General features: G+C 39.6%; 2 protein-coding genes across 5 annotated transcripts in view; both read left to right on the forward strand.

The window, feature by feature from the left end:
• LOC108704738 overlaps positions 1-547 on the forward strand; it is a 67631-nt gene extending 67084 nt beyond the window's left edge. For all 4 annotated transcript variants that reach the window (XM_041575913.1, XM_041575915.1, XM_041575914.1 and 1 more), the window contains one exon: positions 66-547. In XM_041575913.1, coding sequence (XP_041431847.1) covers positions 66-442 — 377 coding nt within the window. In that variant the 3' untranslated portion in view covers positions 443-547. The remainder of the gene's footprint in view (positions 1-65) is intronic.
• Positions 548-15136: 14589 nt separating this feature from the next.
• Positions 15137-17500, forward strand: part of LOC108704753 (signal-regulatory protein beta-1) — a 38744-nt gene continuing 36380 nt past the window's right edge. The window contains exon 1 of the mRNA XM_041575924.1: positions 15137-15406. Within this exon, the coding sequence (XP_041431858.1) occupies positions 15322-15406 (85 nt within the window). The 5' untranslated portion in view covers positions 15137-15321. The remainder of the gene's footprint in view (positions 15407-17500) is intronic.

Below are 17500 nucleotides of genomic sequence, written 5' to 3' on the forward strand. Positions count from 1 at the left end.
ACTGTTCTTGGAAATAGAGTGAAACAAAGTCTTCTGATTTATCTCCTTCTGTTTTGTGTTTGCAGAGGAACATAGGCTGACAGAAGCACAAGTCCATGTAATGCCAGAAAGTGATGATAGTGATGCAGCACCGTCAGCAGAACCAAGTGAAATGAATGAAATCCGTGAGGTGCCAACATTAAAGCACCCCCAATGTGAAATACAGGACAATTGCCATCAATCCCCTTGTCTCCCAAATTCTGATCTCACCCCTCCAGCAAGGCCCCCCAGTGTATCTAGGCAACCAGTTATCCCTCCTAATTGTGCTCACCCCTTTACACCATCAAAAACTGCTGCTGCCAAATTCATTGTGGGAAAGTTAAAGGCTGCAGAGGTGGGTCCGAGGGGGGAGAATAGTGATTTGGTAGAAGAGGAGACAAGTGGTGCATCTTATACGGACTAAAGAGAGACTGACGGAAATGAACATCAGTAATAACTGCTGGAATATAATACAATATATAATGAGAACCTCCACCCACAGTAAAGCATTGCATGAGTCCCATTTAAAGGGTGTTGCTAATTGTATTGCAATGATATCATTATATGGAAAGCAAAACTCAGAGATAAGGCTATTTCAAATATTGACTTTAACAACAGAACATAGACTGTTTTTTTCGAAAAAACGGACGCCGGCGCCAAAAACGGGCGCCGGCGCCAAAAACGGGCGCCGGCGTCAAAAACGAGACACCGGCGCCGTTTCGCGCAAATTCGCCCATCACTATTCTTACACTTTGACACATAACCATTTGTCCCTCATTGGAATAGGCTGTTCTCATATAAATGTGCTCATATAAAAATATAATAAATATATTATCAAGGGCTGAAGTAAAATTTGTTGAATTGTCCCAAACCCAGAATTTAAGATTTTTTCAGTTTCAGACTCTGCCAAATCCTTAATTCTAAACTGCATTAAATCCAAACATTAATATTGATGTCACTGCCAGTTTGGGTAGTGTGGGGTAGTTTTCACAAAGAGGATTCTTGTTTTATTTTATATGAGGGGTGGGCATGTCAGAAACACAGTAGGAGGGGGACAGCCAATGACAGCCCTGCAGTCACACAAGCACAAATAGTTCCCTATCAGGTCCTGCTAGCTGCTGATTGGTTCCTACAGTACAGTGAGTTGAGTGCCGCCAGCTCCCCTGCATAGCCTGGGAAAGGAGGCAGCTGCAAGTGGAACAGATGGGCGGGACTAGTAGGAATTTTGCAGCAATTTTCAATTAAGTAACTAGAAACACTACTTCTTCAAGCACATTTTTTATATATCTAAAATAGTACATTCTTGTTATTTACATAATATGTCTCTTTTTACAAACTGGGCTTTACAATGACTCAATGCTGGTACAACCCTTTAGCCTCTCATTGAAGTCCGAGCTCCCACAATGCACTGCAACATTCTATTTAAATTGCTGGTCTCTACCCCACCCAATTGGATCACAGGTATAGTAAAGCTGCACTTGCAATTTAACTGTATTTTAAAAGCCTTCACAGAATAAATACATTATAATTCCAATACATGCAAAATGTTTAGTATTTACAATAATTTACAAATTAAAATCTAATACAAAATATAAGTCTAACACAAACTAACTAGCTATAGTCATATGACAAAGTTTGGGAACCCCTCTAAATTCTTCCTTTTAATAAATAACTTGCCTTATGGAAATAGTAGTATTTCAGCAGTGACATAAAGTTTATTGGATTAACAGAAAATATGCATCATAACTAAATTAGACAGGTGTGTAAATTTGGGCACCCCAACAGAGATATTCCATCAATACTTAGTTACAAATGTAACAGCCTCTAGACGCCTCCTATAGCCTTTGATGAGTGTCTGGATTGTGGATGTGGCTATTTGTGACCATTGGTCCATACAAAATCTCTCCAGTTCAGTTAAATGTGATGGCTGCCGAGCATGGACAGTCTGCTTCAACTCATCCCATAGATTTTCCATCATATTCAAGTCGGGGGACTCCAGAATATTGGACTTGTCCCTCTGCATAAATGTCTTTGTAGATTTCCAAGTGAGTTTAGGGTCATTGTCTTGTTGGAATATCCGACCCCAGCAGCGCAACTTCAACTTTGTGACTGATGCTTGAACATTATCCTGAACAATTTGTTCATATTGGGTTGAATTCATCCGACCCTGGACTTTAACAAGGGCCCCAGTAGTCCCTGAACTAGCCCCACAGCCCCTGAACTAGCCCCACAGCCCCTGAACTAGCCACACAGTCCCTGAACTAGCCACACAGCCCCTGAACTAGCCACACAGTCCCTGAACTAGCCCCACAGCCCCTGAACTAGCCCCACAGTCCCTGAACTAGTCACACAGCCCCTGAACTAGCCACACAGCCCCTGAACTAGCCACACAGCCCCTGAACTAGCCCCACAGCCCCTGAACTAGCCACACAGTCCCTGAACTAGCCACACAGCCCCTGAACTAGCCCCACAGCCCCTGAACTAGCCCCACAGCCCCTGAACTAGCCCCACAGCCCCTGAACTAGCCCCACAGCCCCTGAACTAGCCACACAGCCTCTGAACTAGCCACACAGCCCCTGAACTAGCCACACAGCCCCACAGCATGATGGGACCTCCACCAAATGTGACAGTCGGTAGCAGGTGTTTTTCTTGGAATGTCGTGTTCTTCCGCCATGTAAAGAGCTTTTTGTTATGAGCAAATAACTAAATTTTTGTCTCCTCAGTCCAAAGCTCTTTGTTCCCAAATGCCTGTGTGTTGTGTAAATGATCTTTTCCATAGAACAAGCGAGTGTGTTTGTGTGAGTGCAGAAAGGGCTTCTCATCCCCCTGCCATACACATGTTCTTTGTGCAAATTGTGCTGAATTGTAGAACGATGTACAGATACACCTGCATCTGCAGCAAGATCTTCTTGCAGGTCTTTGGAGATGATCTTTGGGTTGTCTGTAACATTCTCACAATCCTCACAATATGTCGCTCCTGGATTTTTCTTGGCCTGTCAGACCTGGGTTTTACAGCAACTGTGCCTGTGGCCTTCCATTTCCTCATTACATTCCTTACAGTTGGAACTGACAGTTTAATAAACCTCTGAGATGCTTTTTGTAGCCTTCCCCTAAACCCTGATACTGAACAATCTTTGTTTTCAGATCTTTTGAGAGTTGCTTTGAGGATCCCATGCTGTCACTCTTCAGAGGAGAGTCAAACACAAGCACAACTTGCAATTGGTCACCTTAAATACCTTTTCTCATCATCGGACACACCTGCCTATGAAGTTCAAGGCTTAATGAGCTAATCCAACCAATTAGGTGTTGCCAGTAATCAGTATTGAGCAGTTACATGCATTCAAATTAGCAAAATTACAAGGGTACCCAAATGTTTGCACAGCTAGTTTTTCACAATTGATTTAATTTCATACAACTGAATACTGCTTCACTAAAAATGATATTTGACCAAATGCAAAAATTATGGATTTGTGTGTCCTTTAATTTTTGTGGTAGAGATGTGTTGTTTAAAAGTAATTCTGTATTTTTCCCCATCTAGCCATATTAGTTCTGTTCAGATGGCTGGAAGCAATTTTGGCTCAAAGGAAATGAAAAGGTGGATTTATGAAATTCTCCAAAAATAAATTTCTACCTGATTAAATTCTTGTACAAATCATAGATATTGCACTGGGGAACCAATTTCTTTGATCAGTAATCACGTTATTCAGAAATGCACGATATGTTTTGGATCTAGAGATCTTTCCTCAGGTGCTTATACATACACTGTGGGTAACCTAATTTCCTTTTAAAAACAGCAAAAAAACAAACAAGTGTGTCCATTCCCCCATGTGGCTAGACACATTCACATACATTGTAACAAAATTTCTTACACTGCCACCTACTGGCCTGCTCCAATAGTGCACCAAAATACTCAGTATGTTTATACAGCATAAGTTACAGTGGTTGGTGGTCTCCTTCCTGCTGAGAAAAATGTCCAAGTGGTTTGTTCAAAAGCATAAAAAGCTGAAATGACAAAGGATTATATTTCATTTATAGAAAACATTTGTAACTCAGTGCATCATTAAGTGAACCTAATGGTTCAAGTGTATTTAGGGTATCAATCCATTTTGCTTCATGTTGGAGTAATAATCTCTTCCTATCGCCACCTCTACTTGGCGGAGGAATTCAAGTTATAGTTAGTTATAGACCTTTTGTGTTCATTTATTCTTACTTTCCTGGATGTTTGGCGCATGTACATTTTACTACCTGGGCATTTAAGTCCATATATAACAAAATCAGTATTACATGTGGCATATCGCTTTACTTTTATTCTGTTCCCCTGTAACGGATGGGTTATATGTTACCCTTTTATGATAGAATTGCAACAACAGCAGTTGAGTCATGGAAATGTGCCTACCTTAGGGGTACCTAGAAATCTTGTGTTTTTTTTGTTTGCTTAGACTTTACTAGTCTGTCAGCTATGTTTCTACCCCTTTTGTAGGAGAAAATAGGACATTCCTTACCGTGTTTTCCCAAAATAGGATCTTTCTGCACTATAGGCCAATAGCGACAAATAAGCTTTTGCATTGTTTTACTATTTGGGCCATATGTAGATACAAAGGGGAACTGTGCTTTTTTTTGCTTTTTTTTTATTACAGTCTTATGCAGTAAGGATTCCCTTTTAATTTTAAGTACCTCACCACGTACTTTAATTAGCATATGCCTTTCATAACCCCTTGTTACAAACTTACAAGGCGCCCATTGGCACTATTGAAGTATTTTAAATCTGAAGCTATCCTTTGTAACCTGAGGAATTGTCCCCCAACCCCCTATCAGATATGTTGAACCCCAAAAATTGTACAGAAGAGACCTCAAAGGTATATTTCTGTAATTTAGCAATTTAGGCCGTTTTCCACTCATCCCTTTCCCTAATACGAATGAGGTTACAGTATATGCACCTCTAAGATCAAGTTTAGTGTAGAGGGTAGCATTCTTGTCTTGATCAAAAAACTCACAAATTAGCGGAAGGGGATAGTGTTTTTTTACCGTCATTTTATTAAAGCCATGATAATCAATTCATGGGTGAAGGCCCCCCATCTTTTTTGCCCACAAAGAAGAAACTGGCCCCTGCAGGGGAATATGAGGGTCTGATAAAACCTGTTTTCAGATTTTCTTTAATATAATCTTTCATAGCCTGAGCCTCAGGCAAGGAAAGAGGATAAGTTCTCCCTCTTGGAGGAGTAGACCCTGAAGTTAGATCAATAGGGCAATCGTAATGCCTATGTGGGGGTAATGTTTCAGCATCTTTTTTTAGACAATAAAATGGGTAGATACATATTATTAAAAGGAGAAATAACACCAACAAAAATAACTGTTGGGTCAATATATCTCCCAAATTCTGTGTTATGGGAAACACAAAAATGTATCTTGAGGGGACTCGTGATATCATTAGGAATGAGAATAAAAAAAGAGAGAAAATTAGAAAAAGTACATAAACAAAGTTTAGCTAAGCACAATTTAACACAATTAGGGGCTGATTCACTAAGGGTCAAATATCAAGGGTTAATTAACCCTCGATATTCGACTGCGAATTGAAATCCTTCGACTTCGAATATCGAAGTCGAAGGATTTAGCGCAGATAGTACGATCGAACGATCTAAGGATTATTCCTTCGATCGAACGATTAAATCCTTCGAATCGAACGATTCAAAGGATTTAAATCCAACGATCGAAGGAATATCCTTCGATCAAAAAAAGTTAGCCAAGCCTATGGGGACCTTCCCCATAGACTAACATTGACTTCGGTAGCTTTTAGATGGCGAACTAGGGGATCGAAGTTTTTTTTAAAGAGACAGTACTTCAACTATCTAATGGTCGAACAATTTTTAGTTCGAATAGTTCGATTCAAAGTCGTAGTTGAAGGTCGAAGTAGCCCATTCGATGGTCGAAGTAGCCCATTTGATGGTCGAAGTAGCCCAAAAAAACTTTGAAATTAAAAGTTTTTTTACTTCGAATCCTTCACTCGAAGTTAGTGAATCGGCCCCCTAGTATTACTATTACTATTCTTAGAGTAAAAGAATAGTATTGAAAGTGTTATTAGATATAAAAACTTACAAAGCCTATATAGGAACAAAACAAGAATGTTCTAAGTATAATAATAAAAATAGTAAACTTTTTGCTCAACAGTTGAAGAAGCAGCAAGAGAAATCTCATATATATGCTATAAAAGATCAGAGACAAAATGTACATTATGGGACTAGACTGTTTTCAAGAATTTTACCAACAATTATACAGGATTAAAAATAGATTATCCTCAAGAAAAGAAAAATTTTATTAGGGAAGCAAATCTCCCCCAAATTTTTGCAGAACAAAGAGATATGCTTGAATCCATAATTACTGAAAAAGAGGTAATAGAAACAATACAAGCGTTACCAAACAACAAAAGTCCTGGGCCAGATGTATATAGAGCCCAATATTATAAGACATTCCAGGAATTACTAACTCCTTATTTAATAAGTTCTTTTAATTAAATGAGTGAGAAGTTTCCTCCATCTAAACAGGCAAATGAAGCTCATATTGCAGTAATTCTAAAACCCAATAAAGATTTACTTTGTGCCAGTTATAGACCAATATCGCTAATAAACATAGATAATACGATATATGCGAAAATCATTGGTAACAGATTAAAGGCAGTTCTAGCTGAGATAATTCATACAGTCCAATCAGGAGTTGTACCGGCAAGGGAGGGCAAGGATAATTCAACCAAAATAATATCCTTAATGCATTATGCCCAGAAAAGGAAGATCCCATGTATGCTGTTAACTACAGATGCCGAAAAGGCTTTTGACAGGATATCCTGGGACTTCCTTCGATACTCATTGAGGGGCGTTAGAATAGGTGATAATACAATATCAAAAATTATGGCATTGTACCAAGAACCCTCAGCGAGAATAAAGATAAATGGCATCCTGTCAAACCAGGTTAAAATTGGTAATGGAACGTGACAGGGTTGCCCTTTATCACCAATATTCTTTATTATAGTTATGGAAGTATTATTATCTCATATAAGGCGAAAGGAAAACATAGCAGGACTAACCATAAAGGGAGTGGTTGCTGCTGCATTTGCGGGTGACCTCTTATTAATCATTACTGAACCACATATATCATTACCAAACCTGCTCTGTTTGCTAAAAGAATTTGGTGAATTGTCTAATTCCACGGTTAATAACAGTAATCAGAGGCACTGAATGTGAGCTTAGCACCACATACTCAAAAATGTTTTAGCAAATAATTTACCCTTTCAGTGGTCTAATATAGCAATAAAATATTTAGGGACATTCATCCCAGCAAATTTAAATCACTTGTTTAAAATAAATTTCCTTCCCTTATTAGAGGAGACTCAGAAATCCCTGCATAATTGGAATAAATTGCAATTGTCCTGGTTCGGTAGAATACAGGTTATAAAAATGATGATCACTCCTAAGTTATTATACATAATGCAAATGATCCCTATATTGATTCCAAAAGTATTTTTTAGTAAAATTAAGACTATGATTGCTCAATTTATTTGGACCAATAAAAAACCCAGAGTGAAATATAATACATTAAGATTACAGAAAAAACATGGAAGTTTAGCAGCACCAGATATATATTTGTATTATGTGTCTATTCATTTAAGTCGCATTCTTAACTGGCACTTACAAGAGAAACAAAAGGGAAAAGAATTAGAAACTGAGCAATTGTTCTCTATAATTCTATGCTTGATTTGGGGGAAAGAAAGTAATTTACCAAAGGAAACTACACAGCATCCCTTGTTGGGGGCATCGTTAAAAATTTGGTTTGAGTTAAATTCGCTTTGGTCTCTAGCAAACTACCCTTCTCCATTAGCCCCTATAAATCAAAACTTAGACTTTTTACCGTCCTATGACAAAAGGGCGTTTGATCACTGGGGAAAGTTTAATAATAAATGGACGACAATCACAAACTTTATTTTAAAAGGGAGGGTAATACCTTTAACAACCATTCAGGAAATGTGGTGGAAACACCCAAGAGACTTATAGGGGTAAATTTATCAAAAAGTGAAGTTCCGCCACTAGAGTGAAATTCCGCAGCTCTCCATTCATTTCTATGGGATTTAACTTCACTATTAACTTCACTCTTTGATAAATATACCCCATGGTGTAATAACCAACTTTACCATTTTTTGAATTCATTGGGTGTAGGAAAAGCGGAGGGAGCCCAAACTTGGTGGGAAAGATTAATAACAGAATCTTCTAAGATAAACAAACCATTATCAACTATATACAAGCTCTTGGTAAACAATGTATTACCTAAAGAGATATCTAAGAAGAAGCAATGGGAAAATGATTTAAAACTTAAAATATCAGAACCAATTTGGCAGAGTATTATGAAGTCAATACACAAGGGTTCTATAGGTTCTAACACTCAAGAAACTAACTACAAATTATTTATGGGATGGTATTATACACCTTCAAGATTGCACAAAATGTTTCCACAGTCGGATAAAATGTGCTGGAGATGTCAATTGAGTGAAGGGACCCCGTTACCAGTGGCGTAACTACTGAGGAAGCAGACCCCGCAGTCGCGGGGGGGCCCGGGAGTACAGGGGGCCCGGTGGGGGCCTGCTTCCTCAGTAGTATGCACAACCAGCAGGGACCAGTCACCATATCGGGGGGATGGTGTGGGCAATCCGGAACTCTGCCAGCAGTGCCTGCCTAGGGCCTGTCTAGTGTTAGGCAGCCCAGAAATCATTAAAGTTTAAAAATGGTGCAATTGGTGGAGATTTACCCAATAGGAGCCCCGTGAAATGTAACCGGATGATGGATCTGTGATTCTATCGCATCTGAGGCCCACCTGCACTGCCTGCAATAAAATCCTCCTTGTTTCCAGGCTGCATCGTGCATCCGGGAAGAGAGCAAGTAGTAGGCAGCAAAAGGAACAGATAAACAACTGCAGGTCATATTATCAATTGGCTAATTTGAATTTCCCGCCCACACATCGGGTCCTGACTCCTGAGCTGCGGGTAAAGAATTTTCATGCTGGGCTCTGCACATCTTGGCTGAAGGTTGGTGGCTCCCCCCCCCCCCAGGGCCCCAAGAAGAATTCTCACTGGTAATAGCTTGTGAGCAGATCAGTGATTCCCAATCCCAAACCCACTATCCACCTAGGGCAACGTTTATCAGAAATGTTCAGTTAACAGTGACCCAGTAAAGCTTGCTTGAGTATTGCAAACACAGTATGGCAGTTTTCATTCCCATAACAGGCTTGTGTGCAGGCTTTCTTCTCATGTTATATCCAGTTAGCATGTGTTATTCCTGAGTTTTGCAAACCCAATGCTGTAGTCATATGCTCCCTGAAGAACCTTTATGACACATTCTGGATTATCTCACGTCTCAACATATCATAGATCATAATTTAAGTACCACTCTCGTGCATAAACTGGTATCCATACTCTTTTAGTATTTAACCTCTTATTAACAGGGTCCTCTAATTCTCCTGTTTCGTGGTAAGAACTCCAGCCATAACTCTTTCCTTGTCATCTGTCATTATCTCTGACAATGTGACATATTATTTTTATATATGTGCTGAGGTTGTTTTACATAAGAATAACTGTGCTCAGTGGGTATCCTTTGTGAATCTGACACTGTGCCACTGTCTGCCATACTGCTATGAGTTCTGGTGGTTATTATACATGAAATAATCTCTGTGCCATTCAGATATGAGTTCTGGGGTATTTATACATGAAATAATCTCTGTGCCATCTTTCTATGAGTTCTAGTGGTTATTATACATGCAATAATCCTTGTGCCATTCAGCTATGAATTCTTGGGTATTTATACATGAAATAGTTGCTGTGCCATCTTGCTATGAGTTCTGATGGTTATTATACATGAAATAGTCTCTGTGCCATTCTGCTATGAGTTCTGGGGTATAATACATGACATTTCCACTGTGCCATCTTGCTATGAGATCTGGGGGTATTATACATGGAATTGCCACAGCATTTATTCTGCTAAGTATTTTAGGAGTATTCCAAATAAAATAACCCTGCATGCATCAGTCAATTTGCCTGAGAATGCTGTGATTTGTGTTTTAGAAAAAACTAAAACAGATGCTTAGCTATCTATATATTCAGTAGCGAGTGGTTTATCAAGATGTATCTCCCACAGCGGGCATGGTCAAAAAATTTCTACTCTGAAAATCTGATAGCCTTAATCTGACAAGAACAGGAGGTGATTACTGTCCCCCATGTTATACAGCACTTATAATGCTGGAGGGCCCCAAAAGCATTACCCTGCCTAGGGCCCCATCTGGTCTTAATCCGCTCTGTCTGCCAGGCTCCAGCTTTTTTTTCGCAGTTCCTTGCTGCCTGGGGGTGGGAGAACGAGCTATTGCGCTCCACTTATGTGTGCCCTGCATGACCTCAATGTAGTTATCCAACTCGTCCAATGGAAGGCAGGGAAAAAGGCGCCTGTAAAAGTTGAACAGTCCAGGACTCTGCTGACAAGCAGGACGGATGGTGGTTCACTACTCTAAGCTGCAGATTCCCCCTCTCCTCCCTCCCCTACAACACTATCAGCATAGAAAGAATGCGGGCGGTAAGGATACAAATCACATTTATTGCACTCCCTTGTGGTTGTTTAACTCTTTCCTTGCCTTAAAGTTGCAATTGTGCTATCTGCTATAGATACATGTAATTGCCACTTTGCCACCCTTCTATAGTTCTGTGGTATTTATATCTGAAATTGTGACTGTGCCATCCTTCTATGAGTTCTGGGGATATTATACATGAAATTCTCCCACTATTTTGTGCAGAGGGGGCCCTGAAATTTTTTTTGCAAGGGGGCCCTGGCTTCCGAAGTTACGCCACTGCCCGTTACATAAAGAAATACAAGTATATTGGGGAAAGATTTTTAAAAACATTCAAAAAATAATCCCCCTCTTTAAGGTAGCAGATATACCTGCCTTAGTGTCTCTTCACTATGATTCAAACAAGGGTAAGACTATTAAAAACCAGCTAATACTTTTCATGTTACAGGCAGCAAAATCGCTTATTCCAAAAAAGTTGAAATATACGAATATTCCAACAGTACTTGAATGAGTTAAAGCAATGGAAGAGATTAAAAAAATTGAGGAAATAGCTGCTTTAAATAAAGGGAAAGCAAAAAGCTTTTGGAGAATTTGGGAACCTTGGAATAATTTCATGACTCTTTATGGTAAATAAAATGGTGTTCTGTTTCATATATAAATAAAAGATATGATGTCAGTATTAACAGGAAAGCACACCCCCTTTCTTAGCCCCTCATCTATTAAACCTTTTTCTTTTTTCCCTTCTTTTGATTTTCCTTTAATATAAATGTATAGATATCGGAATATGTATATTACATTTAATATTAATATTGATAAACCTCATTCAATGTGTAATGGATTATCAGATATTTTATGTTTTCCTTTTTATGTACCCCACCCTTTCTCTTTTTTGTATCCCTATATAAATTTCTATTATACAAAAAAAACAAGGCTCCAGGGCCTGATGGCATACACCCCCTGGTTCTAAGAGAGATTAGTTCAGTTTTAGACCAGCCCTTATTTCTGATTTTCTCAGATTCACTGTCATCTGGTATGGTGCCTATGTATTCGAGAAAAGATGATGTTATTCCAATATTTAAAAAGGGATTACGATCTCAGCCTGGTAATTATAGGCCAGTAAGTCTGACATCTGTGGTGGGCAAATTATTTGAAGGCTTGTTAAGGAATCACATTCAAAATTTTGTCCTAGTGAATGTCATTATGAGCAGCAATCAGCATGGCTTTATGAAGGATAGGTCATGTCAGACTAATTTGATTGCTTTTTATGATGAGGTAAGTAAGATGCTGGACAGTGGGGGGGCAGTAGATCTATTTGGATTTTGCCAAAGCGTTTGATACTGTGCCCCACAAACGACTGCTTTCTAAACTAAGGTCTGTTGGGCTTAAAGTGGACCTGTCACCTACACATAAAAAGCTGCATAATGAAAGTCCTTTGCAAATTAAATATGAAACCCCAAAAAAAATTTTCATTAAAACATCCATACCTGTTATAAAGGTGTTTAAATATCTAAACTGTCAATCAAATATTACCTGCCCCGCCTCTATGCCCGTGGCATAGAGGAGGGGCAGTCAATTACTTTCACTTTCCATTCAGCACTTCCTACATGTCACTGCTCTCCTCACATTCCCCCTTCCCTCCTCCGGCTCTATAATTGTGTAGGGCACTGCACATGGACATTAGGTCCCCCATTCTGGTTCATACACAAGATTTTGGGGTGATACACAATTTCCCATAATAACCGTGTCCACAAAATGGCTGCTGCCTGCTTGCTGTGATTGTATATTTCCAAGACAGAAGGAAACAAAATTTAAATAATAAATACAGTGTAAGTAAAGTTTATTTTGCTCAACTAACATGATAGAAAAGAATTTGAAATTATTTCTTAGGGTGACAGGTCCCCTTTAATGAAGTCGTTTGCACATGGATAGGAAACTGGCTACAGGATCGGGTACAGAGGGTGGTTGTTAATGGGACATTCTCTACTTGGAGTAAGGTTCTTAGTGGGGTCCCTCAGGGCTCAGTATTGGGGCCACTTTTATTTAACTTGTTCATTAGGAGGGTGTTGTAAGTAATGTATCAGTGTTTGCAGATGAGACAAAACTATCAGCCCAATTAATTCCATCCAGGATGTGGCACTTGCAACAGGATCTTGACTAACTGGCAATCTGGGCAGCTAAGTGGCAAATGAGATTCAATGTTGATAAATGTAAAGTCCTGCACCTGGGATGTAACAATATCCACTTATACCCTTAATGGGACTGCACTAGGCAAATCCATAATGGAGACGGAGCTTGGAGTCCTTGTAGATAATAAACTTGTCTGTAGCAAGCAATGCCAGTCAGCAGCATCAAGGGCAAATAAGGTCTTGACTTGTATTAAATGGGGCAGAGAGTCACGGGAGGAGGGGGTCCCACTGTATAGAGCACTGGTAAGGCCCCATCTAGAATATGCCCTACAGTTTTGGTCTCCATCACTCAAACAGGACATTATTGTATTAGAGAGGGGACAGAGAAGGGCAACTAAGCTGGTAAAGGGAACATCTTAGCTATGAGGAAAGACTGGCCAAATTGGGGATGTTCCCACTGGAGAAGAGGCGCTTAAGGGGTGATATGATAACTATGTATAAATATATAAGGGGATCATATAATAATCTCTCTAATGATTTATTTACCAGTAGGTCTTTCCAGCTGACACAAGGTCACCCATTCCGATTAGAAGAAAAGAGGTTCCGCCTAAATATTGGGAAGGGGTTTGTTACAGTGAGAGCTGTGAAGATGTGGAATTCTCTCCCTGAATCAGAAGTACAGACTGATACTTTAGATAGGTACAAGGAAGGGTCGGATGCTTTATTCACCAGTAGCTCCTCCCAGCAGACAGGAGGGAGCCAATGAGATTAGAGGAGGGAAAGGGGTGTTACAGGGAGAGCTGGGAAGTGAATCAGGGGTACAGGCTGATACATTAGATAGGTACAAGGAAGGGTCGGATGCTTTATTCACCAGTAGCTCCTCCCAGCAGACAGGAGGGAGCCAATGAGATTAGAGGAGGGAAAGGGGTGTTACAGGGAGAGCTGGGAAGTGAATCAGGGGTACAGGCTGATACATTAGATAGGTACAAGGAAGGGTCGGATGCTTTATTCACCAGTAGCTCCTCCCAGCAGACAGGAGGGAGCCAATGAGATTAGAGGAGGGAAAGGGGTGTTACAGGGAGAGCTGGGAAGTGAATCAGGGGTACAGGCTGATACATTAGATAGGTACAAGGAAGGGTCGGATGCTTTATTCACCAGTAGCTCCTCCCAGCAGACAGGAGGGAGCCAATGAGATTAGAGGAGGGAAAGGGGTGTTACAGGGAGAGCTGGGAAGTGAATCAGGGGTACAGGCTGATACATTAGATAGGTATAAGAAGGGGTTGGATGGTGTTTAGCAAGTGAGGGAATACAGGGATATGGGAGATAGCTCATAGTACAAGTTGATCCAGGGACTGGTCCCATTGCCATTTTGGAGTCAGGAAGGAATTTTTCCCCCTCTGAGGCAAATTGGAGAGACTTCAAATGGGTTTTTTTTGCCTTCCTCTGGATCAACTGGCAGATAGGTAGTTAATAATAAAAAAATTAAAAAAAAGGTTGAACTTGATGGACATGTGACTTTTTTCAACCTTACTTACTATGTTACTAGTGGAAAGGTTCTGAGCACTTGGAAATATTGTGCTGTTTGGGTCAAGAACTTACTTTTAATTCATTGAAGTTTTTCATCAAGTATTGTGTACGTTTTTTATTTTTCTATATTTTTGTTACTATTACAGTGTTTTTGGTTATAGAGGTTATTTTGGCTATGAGCATCACATCAATCAATCAATCAATAAAAATCTTTTGTGTCATTATGCTTGTTATAGTATATTGAAATTTCAGTTTCACTCATACCCCCCCCAAGGTGCAGACATTAAAACAATATATTTAAAATGACTTAGATAAAAACCATTTATCTTGTGTATTTACATACAGACATATATACACACAAGCTGCGTTACCCAGCACTGCCCATGAAACTCACATTCAAATGTTTAATATTATAATAATAGTCACAATGGTCTATTCTCCAGTATAATGAATATGTGACAAACTCACTCACCCCTCATAAATACAGCACTGAGGAATAAATGTGATATTCCATAACCTTATTATATAACATGGGGCAAAGGTTTCTCTTCACTCTGTGATGTTTGAAGCATAAAACAAGTGTCTGTCCTTTGTACAAGTGAGTAAATATGATCCTGTTAATGATGAACTATGTAGTGAAGTGGCAGGTAATGGTAAAGGTATGATAGAAGGATAATCAGTGGAATTGTTTTAGGATAAAATCAGCTCATAAGTGCAAGATCCAGAAAGCTTCTGTACTTTGTTAATCAATAACAGTATCACCTTTATAACCACTTTTATTATACTTCTTATCAACTATAACAAGGTAACAATAACATTGGCAGGAACCGGTACCAAATAAAGGTTCTAGTGAAAGTAAAGAGAGAGTCACACAATACCTGATCATTCCCCTGTCTGTGTCCCAATGAGCTGCTATTGAGTAAGTATTGTCTGTAAGACTCAGCAGAGGAGGAAAGTCACAGGAATATACATTTATATATAAGGAATTGTAATCACAGGACTTCTAGCACTGGGATATTAAGGTTATTGGCAGCGCCTGGAACTAGAGAAACAACAAGAAATGGGAATGGGAGAAGCAGGACATTTACCAGTACAGTTCCTCAGGATTCTGGGAATTCTCTGCCTCCTCCTCCTGCACCAAACTGGTAAGTGTGATATTCCCCTTTACTGACTGACTGAGGAATAGGGAAAATGAATTGAATCTCCCCTATATTATATAACCAAATCATCATGATATTGTGACCACTGAGGGTGTAGTTAAACTATAAGATTTGAAGAAATAGGCTCCCCCTCCTTGTGGTTACACTGAATGATTTGTGACACTGAGGGCTTGAATTGGGGGAGATGCTGGGGGAAGCCCCCTCCACTTCTTTATTTCTGTGAAATAGTAACCCTATGGGGGGTGTAAGGTTTTTTATTGTAATACTGGAGCTTTCTTCTGCTCATCCCACTTCTGCATGTGAATATAATGGAGAGGTTAATATCAATCTGGTAGGAAATTGTAAACATAAATCAGTTCTCACATGATACAAAGTGGAATCATTTCTGTGCCTACCCTGGACTGAAACATATGTATATATTATGTATACTATAAATCACCAGCTAATATATATCTTACCATTACTTTCTATTCGTATATGCTGCTGGTGTCGTCTATACTCCGATTCATGAGATGGAGGTTATAAGAATGGTTTAAGACTCCAAAACTCATTCAACCCATCCGGGGTTAAGAGTATTGAGTATTTTTATCCATTTACCCTCAGCCTGTACCAGTTTTTTCTGTCTGTCACCACCTCTTTAATCAACATCAATTGTTTCTGATACACCCCATCTCAATTGCATGTGATTATACTTGTGTTCAAAGTTCATTCATTTAACTCATTTAAACTCATTTAACCTGCACAGGAGATCTGTGGTGTCTCCTGTGGGATGTGGGATGTAGCGAACGTCGGAAAAAAAGTTCGCGAACATATTCGCGAACTTGCGCAAAAATGCGAGCGGTTCGCGAACGGTTCGCGAACCCCATAGACTTCAATGGGAAGGCGAACTTTAACATCTAAAAAAGACATTTCTGGCCAGAAAAATGATTTTAAAGTTGTTTAAAGGGTGCAACGACCTGGACAGTGGCATGCCAGAGGGGGATCAAGGGCAAAATGTATCTGAAAAATCTGCCTGTGTGTGCTTGGAAGAGATAGTGTAGGGGGAGAGCTGTTAGTGATTTCAGGGACAGATGATAGTAAGTTTGCTGGCTAGTAATCTGCTTGATACTGCTCTGTATTGGAGGGACAGAACTCTGCAGGGATTTGAGGGACATTTTAGCTTAGGTAGCTTTGCTGGCTAGTAATCTACTGTTCTCTTTAAACAACTGCCATACGTTGACCTTGTAGGCATTGTTTGCCCAGTTTTTTTGGACGCAGCCACTGAAGCACAGTTGCCAGAAAAAATATGCCATATAAATGCTGAAAATAGTCATTTGTCGCCATACGTTGACCTTGTAGACATTGTTTGCCCAGTTTTTTTGGTTGCAGCCACTGAAGCACAGTTGCCAGAAAAAATATGCCATATAAATGCTGAAAATAGTAATTTTTTGCCATACGTTGACCTTGTAGGCATTGTTTGCCCAGTTTTTTTGGTCGCAGCCACTGAAGCACAGTTGCCAGAAAAAATATGCCATATAAATGCTGAAAATAGTAATTTTTTGCCATATACGTTGAGTCAACGTATGGCAAAAAATGACTATTTTCAGCATTTATATGGCATATTTTTTCTGGCCTCTGTGCTTCAGTGGCTGCGGCCAAAAAACTGGGCAAAAAATGCCTACAGGGCAAATAATGCCTAAAAGGTCAATTTATACACTAATACAGCGATGGATACGGATTACGTAAAATATATTATGGCTGCTTGAAAAAAGTCACTCCGGTGTTTTTTCTGGAGACGGTAATATTATGGATATTTAGACAGAATGTGAACAAGGTCACACAGCTAGATGGCACTTGGTTGAATAACACACTGGGCAAAAAATGCCTACAGGGCAAATAATGCCTAAAAGGTCAACTTATACACTACTACAGCGATGGATACGGATTACGTAAAATATATTATGGCTGCTTGAAAAAAGTCACTCCGGTGTTTTTTCTGGAGACGGTAATATTATGGATATTTAGACAGAATGTGAACAAGGTCACACAGCTAGATGGCAGTTGGTTGAATAACACACTGGGCAAAAAATGCCTACAGGG

Source organism: Xenopus laevis, chromosome 9_10L (genome assembly GCF_017654675.1).
Source record: "Xenopus laevis strain J_2021 chromosome 9_10L, Xenopus_laevis_v10.1, whole genome shotgun sequence".
NCBI lineage: Eukaryota > Metazoa > Chordata > Amphibia > Anura > Pipidae > Xenopus > Xenopus laevis.